This window comes from Jaculus jaculus, chromosome 20 (genome assembly GCF_020740685.1).
Source record: "Jaculus jaculus isolate mJacJac1 chromosome 20, mJacJac1.mat.Y.cur, whole genome shotgun sequence".
Taxonomy (NCBI): domain Eukaryota; kingdom Metazoa; phylum Chordata; class Mammalia; order Rodentia; family Dipodidae; genus Jaculus; species Jaculus jaculus.
Genome location: NC_059121.1, coordinates 27012198 through 27032404, shown reverse-complemented (window position 1 = coordinate 27032404; position 20207 = coordinate 27012198). Strand labels below are relative to the sequence as shown.

The window sequence follows — 20207 nt, the reverse complement described above, 5'->3', positions numbered from 1 at the left end:
CCCCCTCCCCCCCACACACTGAATCCAAGAACTCTTCATAAAATCGTGAAATACATATATCAAAAGAATTAAGAAAGTTGATTAGAAATAAATAATCATACAATGACACTTTAAATTCTTTAATGGTTTTTATGAAAGGAAGACATATAACACTGATGCTAAACAGGTCTTTGAACTTCTCTTGGGAATTTAGATATGTATATATATATATATATATTTAATAGTATATGTGCATATATATATATATTACATTTACATGTAGGCCAGAGCTGTCTAAAATATCTCTTTCTAGTAGGCTATAGGGATCTATCAGGAGATAGAATAAAATAAGGTCTGAGAACATCCTCAGTTTATAGGTGTGTTTCTTTCCGCTTGGAACAAACAGCAGGGATCATAAATTTGAAGCAAAACGTGGCTTTTCTGCCTCTGGGTCTGAGTTTAAGACTGACGGAGCCTCCCTGTGCAGGGCCGCAGCCGGAGGAGGGGGCGCTGGGGGTACGCCTCGGTTCGGGGGTATGGCCCCGGACGACATCTGTCTGAAGAGCGTGACCCTCTGGGGGACAGTGCCCCTGGCCGCCGCCTGCAGGCCCGTGCCGTGGACGGCCGCGGCGGGCTGCGGGATGCAAGCCAGCGACTCGCCCACGGTGGGGTGAGGCCTGGCCACCAGCGTGGACACCTCGTGGGGCAGCGAGGGCTGCGAGGCGGACAGAGGCCGCACCTCCCGGGTCAGGCTGGCGTTGTGCAGCGCCTGGGTGCTCTTGTGCACGTCGCTGCGGGGCGCGGGGCTGCCGGGGGTCTGCGGCGGCAGCTGCGAGGCGGCGGGCGGGGCGAACGGGAAGGTCCGCGCGGCCAGCGGGCTCTGCACGGGCGGGCTGCCCACGGCCGCGGCGTACGAGCCCGGCGACAGCACGGCCGAGGCCGAGCCCGGCGGGGTCTGCGTGCCGGCGCTGGGCGAGGGCGCGGGCCCGGGGGCCAGGCTGGAGGCGGCGGGGTGCACCGGGGGGGACTGCGTCCTCAGGCGCGAGGTCGGCGTGGCGGCGCCCGGCGCGCAGTTCAGCGCTGTCATTTGAGGGTAGCTGATCGGAGCCATGGCCTGCACCATCTCCCGGTCGTGCTTCACGATCTGCTTCAGGATCTCGTTCTCCTGGTTGTTGAAGACACCGGTGTTCAGATCCTTCTGGAACTTCTGCAGGAGAATGGAGTTCTTCTTGCCTGCCAGCGAAGGAAAGAGAGGTTCTTCAAGGAGATGCATGGAGCTGACCTCAGTGGCCCGTGAGAATGGTTCTCCCAAACAGAAATGTGTCAGTGTTTGGACCTACAAGCCCTAGAAATCTGAAAGCTCACATTTAGACACCGAGAGGAAATGAAGTCTGCCTTGCCTTACTTCCTGCATCTACCTGGAAAATCTCATCATCTCGGGTCAAGCTTAAGTACCCGTGTACAAGGCAAGACGCCACTTTGCAGAAGGAATAGCGATATTCACCATGGACCCTACTTTGAAACAAGGGGACCTGGGAATTAGGCTGGGTCTGGAGTCATGATTTAAATTTCAAGTTGTGTTTGCAAGACAGGGAGGAGGAGAAGCAAGAGGCATCGCTTGAACACTAACTCTGACACAAGGTGGATTGGGACAATCTTTTATCTCATCCTCAAGACTGTGAGATGCATCAACTCTACCAGAAGGAAGATTGAAGACCAATGTGTTAGTCTAAGAGATTTTTCACCCCCCTCCCAAAGTGGACAATTTCTTCAAAGGGCCTGCCCCTCCACCGGGACCCACACTACCCAGCTCCCTGAACTTTCACCAGCCCCTCTGACGGGACACCCCATCACACCACACCACCAAGGACAGTAAAGACCTGCCCTTACTGCCCTGACTCTGTTTTCCGCTTGGCTCCTCTCCCACTTCACCACATCTGCTTGCATTTCATTCTATATTCCCTTAGGAGGAAGATGTCTTCCCATCCCTCCCTTCCTCACTTACAGGGGCACCTTCTGTATTTCTAACCCCCCCTCTCCCTTCCTCTCCTTCCCTTCCTTTCCCTCCACTCCCTTTTCCACCCCTGGCTGTCCACAGTTGCTGGCCCCCTCCTGCTACCTGCGGAGAGACCCTGGCAGGAACTCAGGAACATCCCAACTTGGGCTGGCAGCTTGCAGACACCTTCAAGTTCTTACTTCCCACTGGCGCTGAAAGCCCCTGGCATTGAACACTTGCCGGTGGTCCCTGGAACCAGGTTCCCTATCCATTATTCCACCTAGCTGCCCCAATTCAAGGCAGATTAATGAAGTACTTTGATTCATAACAGCCATGTTTCTGAGACCTTCCTCCTTGCACCTTACCGCCCCCCCCCAATCATTTTATAATGCAGAACTCTCAAGAAATCATTAGAAAGCAACAGTGCTTGGAAGAGAAGAAATCTGACTGTGCCCCTTGCTGCTTCTGGGTCATTTGGGTGCTTGATAGTCCCTTAAGCCTGAACAACTTGCTGGATGTGATATTGTCTTTTACTAAGACCCCAAGTGATTTCCATGAACAAGTTCAAAACCATTGGGTCAAACCCTTGGGTTTTGGCCAATGCTCACCATAATGTTTCTTAACCCTAGCTGCATATTTCTCACATCTCTGCAGCTTTAAAAATTGTGAATGTTTGCTCATACCAATTAAACATGAACAGTTTAACATGAGGTTCAGATTTCAGGATTTAAAAGGAGATTTCTCCAGGCGATCCTTAAGTGCAGTCAGATTGAGAAAATCCTCATAATCATCCCTTTTCTGAACAGTTTTGGGGAGAGTGATGAAGATTGGCAGCCTCTCAGCTCACTGGGGGCCTCAGAAAGCCTGCCTTCGCCTTCTCACCATCTCTCATGCAGTGTTTGGCAATATCCAGACATCCCTTGGCCCAATAACAAACCCAATAATATATTGGTGAGACAAGGGAGAAGCAGATTTGTTGGTTTAGGAAATACAAAATCCTCCCATAGTCAGAAACTAGGTCTTGGTTTGACACACTCACTCACTCACATGGCAAAAAGGAGACAAAGTTCTATTTAAATTCTTTGGATAATGTTACTTATTTTATGGGCATTATCTCTCTGAATGGCTGTATCTTGTCAATTCTCCAAGCTGTCAATTTATAGTATGTTATGTCCTGTGATAGTGGCCAAATGCTACCTTTTCTTCACCTAGCCTATTTCTATATCCCTATGAGGTCTGTTCTCTAAGGAAGGACGGGTGTGAAATTCAGGAAGAAGATAACAGAGCGTTACTTCAATCTAAATCCAGCTTTAGTAAGAACAGAGCCCTTGTCTGATTCTAGCCCAGTCTCCTTCATGCCCAGTTCTTCCTGGTTCCCTCCCTCCCTCCCTCTCTCCTTCTACGGAATGTAGATCAGGTACTGTGAGCACAATGGTAAGTTAGATATGACTTCTTTATTCACGAAAATCACCATCTCTGGAGCAGCCACTGAACGAAAGCAGCGTTGTAGGGAAGGAGCTTCAGACTATAGGAGAACATCACCAGGGGTCAGCTTGGTGGGGGTGAGGTGTCAGAACAGGTTCAGACAAGGAAAGGTGCCTACAAAGAATCATTAAGGGAGAGGGATCGGGGGTGAAAGGGTGGGGCATGAGGGTTCAGGTTTGGAAGGTACAACGTGTTTTATGTGTAGTTCTAAAGCACGTTCCAGGCTCTGTAGAAGGTTAACAGCAAGCTAATCTGCTCTAACTTTTCTATGGAAATTATATACATTTTTAAGCTAGCATAACTAATAAGTTCTAATTTATATATTATTATTCTGGCAGCAGAAAAGACTGAAATACATTGATGCTTGCAAAGTGAAGCATCAATGGAGGGCATGTCTGTGAGGCTTTTGCTGCTTGAGTCTGTATTACAAACATTTCTGCTAGTTTCTTTTGAGACCAATTTAAACATGCAAGTTTTTGTGCCTTTTAGTATGAGGATTAAATATAAAGGTTTCCCTTTAGAAATAAAACAATTACATCATGAGAAAATTGGTTTATAATATAGACTCATATTATAGGGATTTTAGCACTACTTTAAGGTTATCTAGAACTTGTATATTTTTCTTTTCTTTTTTCTTTTTATTTTTTACCTGAAGACTCATTCTGTGGTTATATCGCTTGGGTTATCAGATTGCGTAGCTAGTAAAAATAGACATGAATGAGTAAGCCCAGAATGCTTAGACAAGCTAGGTAAGACCTCCTATCTTTCTAGAAGTATGCCTACAAAACTAATTGCTATTACTATGTGAACTTATAATAAAGTTACGCATTAGCATATTAATTTTATAGCTGCAACTTTATGCTACAACACTAGACTAAGACTAAGCTGTCCTTGAAGAAAGTGGAAAGCAAGAGTACCTATCCGGTCCAGTCGGTCAATGGCCACGGTCTCAAAGGCTCTCCTCATCATCGGGTACTCCTCCAGGACCTCGTTGAAATTGTCCACAGACAGGGAATAAAGTCGGCAGTAGGTATCAGCCCGAACGCTGGCTGTGCGCCGCCCCTTGGTCAGCAAGCAAATCTCTGCGGAAACAAGGAACAATGAATTGTTGGTGACGTTCTCTTCCAAACCACCAAGGCCTCCTACAATTAAAATAGCACGTGAGAAGCCAGCATTTTCTCTTGTACCAGGAAATTTTATCTAGCGATGAAAAGCATTCAATTGGCATCTATTTTAAAGTTAACATGGTTTTTAAAACAATGGAGGATTTGAGTTTAAATTGATCCTTCTAATTTCACTCCACTCATGCTGAGATTTTTTTTTTTTAACGCAAGAAAATTTCAAAATCCTTAGTAGAATTGAAGAAGGGGATTCTGATCAAAACGTTTCATAAAATCTGGAGGTGAGACAGGTTGCAGACAGTAGATAATATAGCATAGACAAAAAGAAAAGAAAGTAAACACTGGTTCAGGAAGTCCTATGATCAAATTTAATCAGAACAGATAAATTTATCACAAAATATTTTAATGTACTTTATATTTTTCTTAGAGATTACCATGAAGAAATGACATTTTACATATAAAGGGAGCACTGTAAAAAAGTATTATCCAAAAAAAAAAAAAAACCCTCTTCACTAAAGTTGATATCCTCAAAATACAGTAAACATTTCTAATTTGAATCTGCTTGGTTAGATAACCTATGTGCCATAAGTTTCAATTTATTTTATGAATTAAGTCAAACTACAGTTAGCTTTGATTTTTTTTTCAAATTTGCAAGTAATTCAAAAATTCATCTTCAAATTAACTGATTTGCAAAGAAGAAATATTTCTAAAATTTAGTCTTCTAACAAAAGGAAATATATCAACATTAATTATTAAATTCAAACTCTTGTAGCATAAATATTCACTCTCATATTCATAGACATTAGCAAACTATAGTAGGCAAACATTATAACCACAGGGTTGGGTGGTCCTCAACAGAGCCCCAGACATTAAAATCAAGCAAGAAAAACTCCATCACCAAGAAGAGAAGGCTGTAGCAGGCTGGTGGATGGCTGTGAGGGGCTAAGTAGTAGGGAGGGGCCACCTGCTGAGAATTGGGGCACTCCTAGAGATACTGGGTCCTATGGAGGAGCCTCGTCCAGTGGGAAAGGCTTTCTACTCCAGTTTTCTTTGAATTGCACACAGCTTTCTTTCCACCTAGAGTCAGCTACAGAAAGACAATTGATTGGGTGAACTAAACTGCAGCCATACCAGCACAGAAGAAAAAGGTCATATATTTTTATTGTAGTATTACAATGTCATTTTTATTATATTTTATTTCATACTTTGTGTTTCACTTTTGTATTTTTTGGGTTAACTTTTTAACTTGTTTGAATATTCTTTTGTGGCTGTTTTTTGCTATTCGGCAGCTATTCTGTCATATTTTCTCCATGGCTGTACCTATAACTTCCTCTTTTATTCCTACTTTTCTCACTCTTTCTCCCTTGCCCTATTCCTTCCTCTTTACCTCTTCTCGATACCTGTAGCTTTGACAAAACTTTAAACTACATTTATTGCCATGCTCCTAGATCCTTTGTTTTTGAATTTTATTGGTGACATTATGAAACTACACACATACTTCTTACTGCATTTAGATAACAGGAAATAATAAGCCTGAGAAAATACTATATACACACAAATCACTCACATCAAACTAGAGAAACAAGTAAAAAAGAGTGAAAAAAAATGTAAGAATGGTAAGACAAATTCATTCCAACTGATATGTAAAACACAAAAAGGAAGTATGGAAATTTGAGAAAACAAGCTTTCCTTGCATCTCCAAATACCCAAGACTCTTCAACAGAAACTACAAATCATGGGATAGGTCAAGTGGCAGAAAAAGATCACAATTTGGCTTTATAAAATATTTGCTGGAGTTGGAGAGATGGCTCAGTGGTTAGGATGCTTTCCTGCCATGAAAACCAGATGCAAAGAACTGGTGCATGCACTGCAATAGCTTCCTCCCTCCCTCTCTCTCTCTTCCTTATTTCTCTCTGTTTGCAAATGAATAAATAAATAAATATTTTTTAAAGAGTTCCCTGACCATGTAGAAGACTTAAGCAAACAGATAAATGAAATAAACCAGTTAAGAACCAAGATAAGAAAGTTAGGAAAGCAGTTTAGAAGGTCAGTGATATAGGTGACAATTTCACAAAAGTGGAGAAAAAAAAATCAATAGGAAAATTGAGATTCTGAATAGGAACCAAACAGAAGTCCAGGAAATGAAAGGGTTCATCCATCAGATAAAAACACAGCTGGATTCATCACCAACTGACAAAACAATGGAAAGAATATCAGCAATAGAAAGAAAGTTAACTCATATTGCATTCTGACATAAATAACAAAAACAAACCCAGCATGACCACACATTTTTTGAACTCTGATACATGATCAGGGTATGAAACCATAAGAATGCATGCTATAGCAGAGCCTGAGATAAACACTTCAAGTATGGAGAATCAATGCAATAAAATTACAGCAGAACATTCATCAAACCTAGAGGAAAAAAATCAATGCCCAAACAGGAAAGATATTTAGTACCTGACCATAGCATATTTTCAAGGGATCAGTACTACAAAAGAAACAAATAACATCAAATCTACAAGGTCTTTCAAACAACTCCATATGGAGATCTACAGATTCAACGTAATGCCCATAAAAATTCCAAAGGCACTGAACACAAAGCAAAAAATAACTGTAAAATTCATATTCAAGCACCCAAAAAGTAAATTGCCAAAAGGATATCAGGCAGAAAGAACAAATGCTAGAGGTACTACAATTCCTGATTGCAAATTATACCCCAAAGCAGCAGTAGCAAAAACAATGCAGTGGTGGCCCGAGGATAGACTCAGAAAATGGATTAGAATACAAAACCCATACAAAAAACCCACTCAGCAAGGGGATTAACACCTAGAAGACACAAAGATGTCTAAAAGGAGAAACATAGGTGGTTAATAAATCGTCAACATAGTAGGTGTCTGTAAAATGCAGCTTACAATTTCACCTTACCCAGTGAGAGTGACTGTGGTTAAGAAAACAGCTGGTGAGCGGGTGGGAGAGGGATCTTCCACACTGTTGGTGGGAACGTACACTGGTGCCACCTCTGTGGAAATCAGTAAGCAGTTCCTCAAAAAACTAACCACAGATACATTGTTCCTTCTGTTTGGGTCGTGGAAACTGTTCTTTTACTCAAAGCAGAGCTGCGGGATGATTCAGCCACAGCGTGCGCGCATCTGAAGCGCGGAAGTCACCACGCACGAGGTATCTGCATGCTTGGGTACAGGGCTGCCCCTCTTTCCACTGCCCAGACATGGAGCCAGCTACATGCCCGTGGTCGGCTGAGTGGGTAAGGGAAATGTGGCATATACACACAGGGGAATTTAATTCAGTCATAAAGATGAATGAAGTCATGCCATTTGAAGAAAAGTGAATGGAACTTGAGCTGATCCTGTTAAGCAAAAGAAGCTGGGATCAGAAAGAGAAAAACAACACACAAAATTGTTGCTTCTAGTCTGTGTCTAAGTATTCCCCTGGTATATTGAATGTGGTGTTTGGATAAGTCATTGCTGTCCATTCACCAGCCCCTTTATGGTTTGGGTTCATATGCTATCCTTTTACTATTTTCATTGATTTTGAGAAAGGGCATGGATTAAGATTTTTTTCAGGAGGAAAAGACATGTTTCTTAAATAAGATATACCTCTGTATTTTTTCTAATGCTAAAAAAATCATTTGCACTTTTAAAATAATGGACATACATTCGTATATTGTTTTCATTTTGAAAATAAATAGAAAAATATTGATATGTTAAGTCATTTTCAAGTGATGATTAAATGGAATATAGCTTAGATGGAGTTTCATTTGTGTTACTATCAGCAATCCTCTGCAAATGCTCATATGGGCTCTAACATCAAGAGATCTCATTTAATGGCTAGACAGCATGTGCGGCTAAATGGAGCAGGTATGCATATGGACTTGGTGTAAATTCCAATTAATATGAAATGTTTGGTGTCCCATGCCATCATTCATAATAAATAAATGCCATTTGTAAGAAAATTAATATATCATACATGATGCTTTTATCAATGCATTATGTGAAAATTTGCATACAATTGTCATGAGCTGGTTAACCTTACTTTTTTCCTGATAGTACCAGCTCAGTGAAGCAAATATACTACTCAAGAAATCTTCATTGGTTACATTCTACATACAGTATGAACCTACATAACTTTTTATGTAAATGTGGACCAAAACTATTAAATTTCATTTTGATCTTATTGGGCATTTAGTGGCACACAGGGGTGTTTTGGTGCATGTATGTAGTTAACAATGGCTGGTTTTCTGTCAACTCCGGTGCGTTGCATCAGAATTCATAAGTTAATTTAGAGATGCCTTTTCTTGTGGGGTAAAAATAAAGAATATTGGCCTGGACATTCCCAATCCTCTCTAAAACCTAGGTTGATAATTCTTGGCTATGGGGATTGGGGCAGATACATCTTTTGGACTTTATTGTAAAATATAAAAGTTAATTACATCTCTGGAGTTTGAATAACATTAAATCTGTTACTCAGATTTATTCATGTTTAAACTCTAAAGTTTCAGTAGCTTTTATATCTTTGGTGCCCACATGATACATATGAAGTGTTTAAAATTGAGGAATTGAGCCAATCATTGAAGCAAATAGCAAGATGCTCTACAAAGTGAATTATTAAATCACTTGCATAAATACATCTATGTTTATTTAATATGGCATTCCCCTCTAAGAAGAAACTTGCCACTGTAATATTTTGACCATCAGAGATCACATAGCACATAGCTGGATTGACTTTAATATTCCTCCACAGTAACCTAGAAGCAACTTGAAGATAATTCCTACTATCATATCTACCATGTGTAAAGTTATAGGTTTATTCATGCAATATTTAGTTTAAGAAACATGAAGTGAAGAAATCAGCCAATAAATGAAATGAGGTATTCTCCGTGAGTGAGGTCTTCACATTTGAACATAGCATTCCAAACAGTACTTTTGTGGGGCTATTTAGAGCTAGCCTGTATAAACTATGATGCTCTTACTGGGTTCTAACTGACTATAAACGCGTTCTGACAGGACATCACGCTCATTCTGTTGGGTATGTAGGTCCTTTAGACAGGGTGACGTTTTCTGCTCCTTAGCTGATCTCCTCTACTCTTTCGACGTCAGACTGTTCCCTTTCAGTTCCAATGTGACATTTTCAGCTACTCAAAATTCTCACAAAATCCTCTTTGCACAATGTGGTAGTTTGAATGCATAGCCTCCATGGACGAGGGTGTTTTATTAAAGCTGTAACTTGGATCCACAGCTGCTTGTTACTAGGGGCAGAACTTAGTGTCCTGACCAAAGGTGTGTTTGGGGAGGATCTGAATTCCAGCCAAAAGGTGTGCAGAGAGGTTGGAGTTCTGATGGGGTCCCGGCTGCTGCTCTGTTGGGTGTGCGCTGGTGTGGGTGGTTTTGTTGATACAGTTTTTCTCTCTGCTTGGATGTGTGGAAGCAGCTTCTCTCACCACTGAGAGAGCTGTCCCCACATCCTTCCATCTAAAATAAACCCCTTCCTCCCATAAACTATATATATTCGCCATTCTACTCTCTTTGGTAACTGAAACTACAGCATAGAATGTGTTGCAATCATTCTTACTATATTTGTTGCCTAGACAAAAGAAAAAACAATCATCTGCACCTCATGCTAGTCCACATGCCAGACAGATGATTTACATCTGCCATGCATTTGGAATAAAACTAATATAAAAAGATCAAAACTCAGAAGTATAAGATCACTGGTTTTCTGCTTTTACCCTGCTTTGAAAAATCCATCAGATCACTCCAAATTTCTCCTTTTGATTTTAAATCTGCCCACATTCAACTCTTTAAAAGTTAATCAAACACCTTGAATTATAAATGCTTTTAAAAAGCTGCCAGCTTTTAAAAATTCATCAAATGATTTCAGCCCTCTGATACCTCAGATGTGGTTTTTGAAGTGATATCTTGATGGTTCTGTTTCCCTGTGTGGGTTAAGATGCTTACACAGAGTGAAAAGAGAAAAGAAATTATAGAGATAGTAATCTCTCATATAAAATATATTAGCTAGACATTTATGAGACAAGCCTATTGTAGTAGAAAGAAGTTATTTGATTTCCAAATACTTCATCAAATTCACTCTCTTTCTCATACTTATATGTATATGTATATGTATGTATACATATTTAATTATACTATAGTAGAAACTTGAATACAAATTTTCTTGGTTTGTTTAATGCAAAAATGAATGATAAACTCACTCAGATTAGATTATTTATTATTTATAAAAGTAATCTGACTGTCTTATTACAAGGCAGATTAGGATTTAGTAAGTCTATCACTTCTCAGGCTGTTGGCTAAAACCATTTGTAGGATTTGATAAATCTGTGATTTGGCCTGAGAGCCTGCATTGCTAAATTCTCCTACCATGTTGCTAATGATAAGAGGGTTTTTTTTTTTTTTTTTTTTTGTGGAAATGAGTGATTGTAGCTATAAGACCTACATGTAGGGAAAAGTCCCTTATTTGAAAGAAAATGAAAAAAAAAAAAAGAAATAAAAAGGAATGCAAATGAAGGGATAATAATTGTCCAAGTGAAGAAATAACATTTCCATAACTAGATTTTCAAGAAAATGGACAACAATGTGAAATGAGAGAATAATGCTGATTCTGCTTGCATGGACAATTAGAAATTCAAGCATAATCCATTTTAAAAAATTAGGAATAATTTCAAAGCTAAGTTTTCAGCTAGTGAGTTTATGTTGCTTTAAATCACGTCCTTCATCTCAGTGTATACTGGTCTGTATGTGTGAAGTGGTATGACAATTGCAAAGGCCTTGAAACGAGGATGGGTATTACTTGTGCAGGCTAAGTTATGAAGAGAAAAGAAGATGGCATAGGAGGGCAGGGTGTCAGGATGAAATACCATCTTGCACACACGTTCACGGAGCTTTGCTTTCGGAGGGATGGATTCTCACAAAACTATATAAAGAGCATGGGGCATGAGAGTGTGAGTATAGATGATAATCCTCTAAGGATAAAAAAAAGGAAACTTGATCTTGTTCTAAAATGTCATTGCAGGGCTTTTTTTTTAAAAAAAATTATTTATTTATTTAAGAAAGAGAGAGTTAAGAGAGAGAAGAGGCAAATAAATAGAAAATGAGGGCTGGAGAGATGGCTTAGTGGTTAAGTGCTTGCCTGTGAAGCCTAAGAACCACGGTTCGAGGCTTGATTCCCCACGACCCATGTTAGCCGGATGCATATGAACTCCAGACACATGAGCCACCTTGTGCTTCTGGCTTACATGAATACTGGGGAATCAAACCTGGGTCCTTTTGCTTTGCAGGTAAGTGGACTAACCACTAAGCCATCTCTCCAGCCCCAGCAGTGCCTCTGAAGAAGGAATCTATGTTTAAAAACTGTTTTAGCAACTAATACACATCCTGTCATGCTTGGAAAATGTAATTATTTATCTCACGTATTGATGACACAAGAATGCGTAACTATATTTGGTTTGCAAAATAAACTAGGAGTGAAGTTCTTAGCCAGTTAAATAAGCATGTTCTGATAATTCAGAAAGGAGTGACAAGGATCTCTAAGTTAAAAAAAAAACATTTTAAAGATTTTATTTCTATGTATCTATTTATTTACACAGAGATTGAGAGAGAGCATGGCACATCAGGGCCTCTTGGCTTCTGCAAATGAACTCCAGACTTATGCAGCTTATGTGTGTCTGGTTTGCATGTGTTCTGAGGAATCGAACCTAGGTCCTTAGGATTCTCAGCCAAATACCTTAACTTCTAAACCATCTCTCCAGCCCAGGAACTGCAAGTTAGTACTGGTGCAATTAGGACAGGAGTGAATTTTCCCAACAGTCATTATGAAATGAGGCTTCATTGAACTTGATAGGTGATATAGAAAAAAAAATCTTCTGTCCTCTGAGTCAAGATGTCTGGTTGTTTGGGAAAAATAATAAACAAAGCCTTGCTGTCCAGGGAAGAACTCTTCCTCACATTACATCAGGGTCTCCTTTTCTCAAAGATCTGAGAAGAAAGATCTCTGTGGACAAGATGCCATACTTTTGTCACATGACTCATGAATCTGTGAGAAGTATTGCAGGCAAGACTGATGTCTTTTTCAGAGTTAAACATCCATTAGCCAGTTGGAGGACTCTTGTTAGTGGGTTTGTCACATCATATTGTGAATAGTGAAGAAGACTGATCATAAGCTGAAGAGATGGCTTAGTGGTTAAGGCTCTTGCCCGCAAAACCAAAGGATCCAGGTTGAATTCACCAAGGCCCATGTCAGCCAGATGCATAAACTGGCACATGCATCTGAAGTTTATTTGCAGTGGCCTGAGGCCCTGGAGCACCCATTTCCCGTGTGCCTCTTTCTCTATCTCTGTCTCAAAAATAAATAAGTAAATAAATAGTATATTTTTAAAAAGAAACCTGATCATGTCTCTGGGGGAGGGTAATTAAAGTGAGGAGTGTCGATTTGAAAGTCAAGGCATAGTGTGGTTTTTTGAAGGTCATGCTCATTCACTTCCAAGTCTGACTCTGAAGCTCCTGAGAAGATAAATGCCATGCTCCCCTTTCCCGTGCTTTCTATAGAGTAAACCCCATCACCTCATGTCACCTGAAATGGTCTCCAGGCCATCTTGAGAGTGCCTGACACAGACATAGTTCTACCTGTGAGTCCTTTGTGGTGTGTGTGTGTGTGTGTGTGTTTATTCACTCTGTCTGGTTAGCAGACTCTACCTTTTGCCATTCCTTTCCCTCTTGTGATAAACTATCATCGAGCCCTGTATGTAAAAAACCACTGAGAGGCCACAAAGTGAGAAGGAAACTAACATTCAAAATCATCAGTTTTTTTTCCTAGTTGGCAATTTTCCTTATTGAAAGATAATAGTGAAAAGTTACTATGCAAATAAATCTCAAATCAAGAAAACATGTGAATTAACAAGTTAGGCATGATGGAAGCTAATATATGTAGATCTTTTTACCCCTGCAGGAAACATTTTGTGTGACAAACTAATGAGCAAACTCAAAGTAATAATTATAATCATATCAACGACATTAAAGTTCTAAATGTAGGCATTTTGTATATTGATTCAAATTTGTCTTCATAAGAAGGGGTCCAGATCAGTAATTAACTACTTCTGTTAGCTGTGTTAATTAATTAATATAAAATGTATGTGCTTTATAAAGGGCAACAATAAGTAAGTGAACTTCACAGACTATGTCCTTATGTTATTTAAGATGAGTAAAATTTGAAGAATGTAATTTTAACACTAATCCTCTAGCCAAAGAGCAACACTGAATGTTTGAGCTAATTTTATATTGAGTTAAGAAATATGTTTTACATTTTAGCATGTCCTTAAAATAAGATAAATATATGATAGGGAGCAAAACACTCCTCATTCTTTGCTATCTGATCTGTTACAAAGATGCTGGACAAATATATCATTAGACTTTTCCCCCTCACAAGTAGATGTCCTTTACGGTTTATCATCTCAGCCAAATAACAAAATCTGGAAAGAGTAGACATCATTAGACTAAAAATATGTAAGCCATGTTTAAATTAGTGCTTACAATAAACACAAAGAAATGGGTCAAATATCCTAACAGTTTATCCACACAACATACTATCTGTCATGTTAAAAACCAACCAGCCAACAAACAAAAAGCAACAACAAAAACACGCTTGTTAACTCCTTTGGTTGTATGATGCAAACACACTAGGAGCTCTCCATGGTGGTCAGGCCCTTATCTAGGGAAAAGAAACCTGCTTGTTTTACAAAAGCTGTAGTTTTATCCTTTTAAACTATGTTCAAATGGAGTCTTCCTTTACCAGATATCAAAAAGACCAGTATTTCATGTTTGTGCAAGAGAGAAGATACACCTTTTTAAACAGGTAAAAATTACTAAAAGCTGTATTTTTTTCATTTTCATAATATCTTATTGTGATGAACTGTAAATACATTTAAAAGCATAGACTGGTATAATAATCTACTATCTGAACCCTAGAAGAGTCCAATTTATTGTCACACACTAGGCCCTTATCGCTAATCATGTAGTAGATTAGTGTAATAATGTATGATAAGCCTTCATTTCTTTATGCCACGATTTCAGCAATGATTATCTCATAGTACCCCTGGTACCTCACACTGTTCCCCATTCCCACTGTACCATAGGGTAAATTTCAGGTATGTTATTCCATCTATAAAAACTCAGTACTCATTACTGAACAATAACTATTGAAAGAAAAGAAAAACATCTATAACATGATCATCACACTTACGCTTCAAATGTAAAATGTTAGTGTGGGCTTGTGTGTTCCGACTCTTGGTACACAGCTGGCAGTGCAATTTGGGAAGATAGCAGAACCTTCAGGAAATAGAGCCTTGCTGGGAGAAGCGGGTTACTGGGTGGAGGACCTTGGGAATTTATAACCAGGCCCTATTTGCTGCCCAGGCTGAGACTGTGACATACTGGGGTGCATTGCCATTCCATCCCTGATGGGCCACACCCCTAGAAACAAAAGCCAGAAAGAGCCCATCCTTTCCTAATCTGTATAGGGATTGGCTCACAGCAATGGAAATATCACTGAAAGACAACACTTGATTTATCAATAAAACTTTACTATTTTGCCAATTATCATTAGCAGAACTTTCTAAACAGAAAGGGGTAAGGATGAAAATCAAACAAATATGAGGATAATGATTCTCCTTGTTCCCTGACCACTATTAACTTCTGGGCTTGTGTGAAACACATGAAATTAAACACAATCCTCAGCAGTGTGGATTGCTCAAAAACAACATCTTTCCTGATTCATTTGTTCAGCGTGATAGAAAGACACCAAAGGGCTCTCCTCACTGACATGTTGGTCTGCAATATTCGGTCTTGCAAATAGTCAGCGTGTGGCTTTCAGTCTTCAGATGATTTTTTTTTGAAACCCTATATGTATTTAACATCTACCTTGCCTAAATCTTCGATTTAACAGTCCAAAACTCTGTGTTACCAAAAGTCCCATACCTAAGAATGGCCCCAGAGTTGCTAAAGTCATACTTCTTGCCTCATAGTTCCACATAACTTGCTCCAAATGTCACCATAAATCCTTCACTAACCCTCCAAGGTGACGGGCAGGCTACTGCTCTGATTGTGCAACTGTTGGACGGTTTTTACAACAGAGGTTTAAAATTATGTTGTAGATACCAAAGAAACTATAATTAAAGTCTTTGGGACATGTGTTTAATTATGCAATCGTTTTTGGATAATCTTCTTGGAACATTGTAAAACGAATGCTAATCACTTTGTTAATGAGATAGATCTATTTAAACCTATTAGACATGCTTTTCAAAAAAGCCCTTTTATTTCTTTCTCATTCGAGTGTCAGGCAACTTCAGTTGGTTCATTTGTCTAATTAAAGAGGACAGAAAGATCTCGGCTGAGGAGTCCGTGGTGACTAGTCATAGAAACAGGAGAAAAAAGGATATAAAATGTACATTGGTATTAATAAGTGAGCTGAGACAAATGAGAGAAGTGTTCTAAAATGCTGCTTTTGAATGTTGTTTTATGTTGGTTCATGGGATTGAAGCGCCTCATGTTTTTACTGATATAGAAACAAAATGTTTTGGGGACTGGAAGGATTGCTTAGTGGTTAAGGCTCATGCCTGCAAAGCCAAAGGACCCATGTTAGTCAGATGCACAAGGTGGTGCATGCATCTGGAGTTCCTTTGCAGTGGCTGGAGGCCCTGGTGCACCCATTCTCTCTCTCTCCATCTTTAAAAAATAAATCAATAAATTAAAAAAGGAACAAAATATTTTTGGAAGAAAAAATTAATGAAATATAATCAATGTATAAAACAGAAATGCTGTATACCACTGAGAAAGTATCTGTGACATATTTTACATTACAGAATGCTAGCTATATAATGGAAAAATCATTATATACCTTTTTATGAACAAAACTTAATAAAGCACCTAACACTACTTTGCATTTATATTGGTGGTATTGGTCTATTGGCAATTTAAATACAATTTAAATGAGCATTAAAATTTACTCTGCCAAATGCAATGTAAAGAAAAGTAAGTTGTTAGGTTACTTTTTTAATTTGTTACCTTGAAAAGAATGATGCTACAAAATACCTTGAAAATTTATTGAATTTTAAATTAGCTTCAGTGAATAGAGTTAATGGAGAGAACTTTTGAGATATGAAGGTAGTATTTCCTCAGTTCACCTTATAACCATTTTTAGTAAATATGATGCCATTATCAAAAATTATTTCTTATGAAAGTTTATCATTGCATGATTTTATCCGCAGAAAGAATTTCAAATGACTTACTGTCTTTCAAAACCCATCATTACCTGGAGGCTGCAGATGTCACTCAGGGGCCCATTCCTTTCCCAAGAAGAATGCTCCACCCACGGAGTCACCATGTTCCTGCTCCAACTGCAAGGCTCATTCTGTGCTCCTTATTGGAGCTCAGGGATAAAGACTCTAAAGTCACCAGCCTAGCTTTTTTGTTGTTGTTATTGCACTGAAAATCCATACATGACTTTCCATTAAAGACACAGACTCAGTGAAATTATCTCATTTGTGAACTGTTCCTCTACAACTTATCTTCACAGTGACAGTCAGCCGCACATGTGCTCTCCGGGAAGACTGGGCCAGGTTTCATCATTGTTAATAAACCCTCTTTAGCATCTATGTCAATCAAACAGATATTTTGGCAAATATTTGGCCAAGCTCAAACTGAATATGGGATTTGGGGACCAACATATTAAGACTTAGTTCTGAGATTCAGGGTACAATCTAAAGAATATAACCTGTACTGGAAATCAAAATCATAAGCCCAAATTTAATTCCATAAATAGTGCGACCCGATTGTTCTAAATTAGGCATTCAAAAATTGACAACTATCTGGGCATGGTGGAGCACACCTTTAATCCCAGCACTTGCGAGGCAGAGGTAGGAGGAGCACTGTGATTTCAAGGCCACCCTGAGACTACATACTGAATTCTAGGTCAGCCTGGGCTAGTATGAGATCCTACCTCAAAAAAAAAAAAAAAAGGCATTTACATTATATCACATGGCCTATAATTTTTTTGATAAGCCAGGATAAAATAAGCATAAACCTATTCTTCACTAGCCATATTTGAAGTGTATAAATGTGAATTAACATTTAATTCTGCCCCATAGGGAGCTGAAAGGACACTTGGGGGCACAGTCAGGAACTGTTAATGAAGTTCTCAAAGTTTGTACATTGTATGGGCCTAATTTTGTTTTCTGAATTATATTTGCATAATTTCAGTGAGGGCTTAGTTGAATCTAATTAGAAAAACCATGTTACATTTCAGATAGAAAGCAGAATGCTCCTCACTTACAGGCCCTGGGATGTTTGTAATAGTCATTATTTTCTTTAATATCATTTTATCTTTACAGAAGAATAAAGCTATGTAGACAATATAGATTTTCAATATAACTTTGCCTTTTGTAAATGCCCTGAGTTTTTACTAAGTTCCTGTGAATGATGAGGGAAAACACATACATTCCAATCATCAACTGGCTATTTCTGCAAGTCATTTACTTAACACTTTATCATTTTAAGGCCTTGCTTTCCAAAAATTACTACAGGGAAAGACTATGCCACCACTTTACCTTGCATGACTAATTCAACACTAATGGATAACTCATTATGGATATTTAACCTGCCTGGAAATGCATGGATTTTTGTGCTGCTTTTATGAGCTAGTTAGGTGGCTGATGGGGAATCTATTTGTCAAAAGCCTCTGTGACATGAAACCCTGCCCGTGATTCGTCTACCCCAAATGGAAGTACACGCAAGATGAACTCAAGTCTGTAGCATCATTTTCAGGAGGAAAAAATTAGTATAGATTAAAAACATCTCTCAGAAATGACACTGTGAGTTTCTTAGGGTGATTCCCAAATTGTCCCATCACTGTGAGAAAAAATGTTCCACAATAATTTCAAATATACTGTGTTATCAAGAACTGTTAGAAATGCCTAAATTATCCAAGTTTATGTGCCAATGCTCTATGGACACACCTGTCTATCATTCACCTATCTTTCTTTTAGATATTATCTTACTCAATCTACTTACCCCCACTTATCTATATAACAATTCAAATGCATTGAAGGTCACAGATGAAACCCAATTTGGTTTCATAGGAAGCAGTGAACCCCAATAGGACAGGCTCATTGGACATGTGAATATTATTTATATTTCAGAATGTATAGCAGATATATTTGCAATGTGATGTAAACTCACATTTTAGCAATTAAAGTATGTTATAAATTAATGATAGAAAATATAGGCATTATTGATAGTAGTATACATTTGTTTTGAGCAGGACTTGAGAAGAGAAAGCCTGACAAGCTGAACAGGAAAAGGAGAAAATTAGGATGAGATTTGATATTTGAAAATGGCTATAAGTATAGTGACATTCTGCTGTGAAACATTTAGGAAATAATTAAGTGGGGAACATAGAAAATTGTGCCTAACACAACTCACATATTAGAAAAACACATTCTATTTTACATTTTCTACCATGAAAATATTAAAATAAATACCTTTTTAATGATATTCTCCATTGTTTCCTCCACATACACGAAAATGACATATATCTTGAATCATCATATTACCTATATTGTAATGTAATCAGGACCAACCCAAACAGCGGAGTCACTGTCATCATGGTAACTAACCCACTGAGTGCACGGAGGAGTAACTCGGCCATCTCAGGAAGCGCGTGCTGCACGGCTGCTCCATAGCACCACTGTGGAGAGCTTGCCCATCATCTATTTCATTGTTTCAACCACACTTAACCAACACCTGAAATGATGCTGCTTACACACTCTCTTGCATGGTGTGTCTCTAGTAAAATGTAAGCTGCACTGGGGCATGGTGAAATTTTCCTGCCTCACTTCTTACTCTAACTCTGTGACCTACAACTCTCACTGACTTGACCACAGTCAAGTACATGGTTGTTTGAAAATGAGTCGCTATATCAATTAACGAATGGAATGGATATAATGATATAATGTACTTAGACAATATAAACCAATATTATATTTAAAATTTTGTCTAATTAGGATCAGAAAACCGCCCTAATTCTCCTAAAATTATCCTAATGTATTCACTTTTTTTTTGCATGTGTGGACACAAAAAGTCTAACTACCGTACACTGTCCCAATTAGAGCATAAATGTAAAATGTCAGTACATAAATTATAATATCAAGCTTGAGAGTAATCCACAAGCACAATTTTCTATTGCAGTTACCTTTGAGTTACTGGGACAAGCATCTGACCAGAAGCAGCTTATGGGAGGAAAGGGTTCGTTTCAGGATTAAAGATTCCAGGGATAGCTTCATCATGATGGGAGAAGCTGGCTATCCCCACTACACATCTGTATCAGAGAGAGGAAAACCCACACCAGCAAGTGTGAACAGCCAGAGCTCAAGCTGGCTGTCTATACACATTTTGGTTGGATGTAAGATCATATCCCAGAGAAGACCAGTGGGATGTTTAATCAAAAATGGCTGAGTCTATAGCAGACATGCATTTACACCCAAGCCACCACAGATAGTAAGCCACAACAATAAAAGAGCACATTATTGTTTAACATCACCACAT

The 20207-nt window shown here is 39.0% G+C and overlaps 1 protein-coding gene across 1 annotated transcript in view; it reads right to left on the bottom strand.

The window, feature by feature from the left end:
* Nucleotides 1-267: 267 nt before the first annotated feature.
* The window catches only part of Hcn1 (hyperpolarization activated cyclic nucleotide gated potassium channel 1), a 276271-nt gene continuing 256331 nt past the window's right edge, over nt 268-20207 (bottom strand). Inside the window, exons 7-8 of the mRNA XM_045139016.1 lie at nt 4378-4542; nt 268-1212 (exon numbers count right to left, since the gene is read on the bottom strand). Of these exons, the coding sequence (XP_044994951.1) occupies nt 392-1212; nt 4378-4542 (986 nt within the window). The 3' untranslated portion in view covers nt 268-391. The remainder of the gene's footprint in view (nt 1213-4377; nt 4543-20207) is intronic.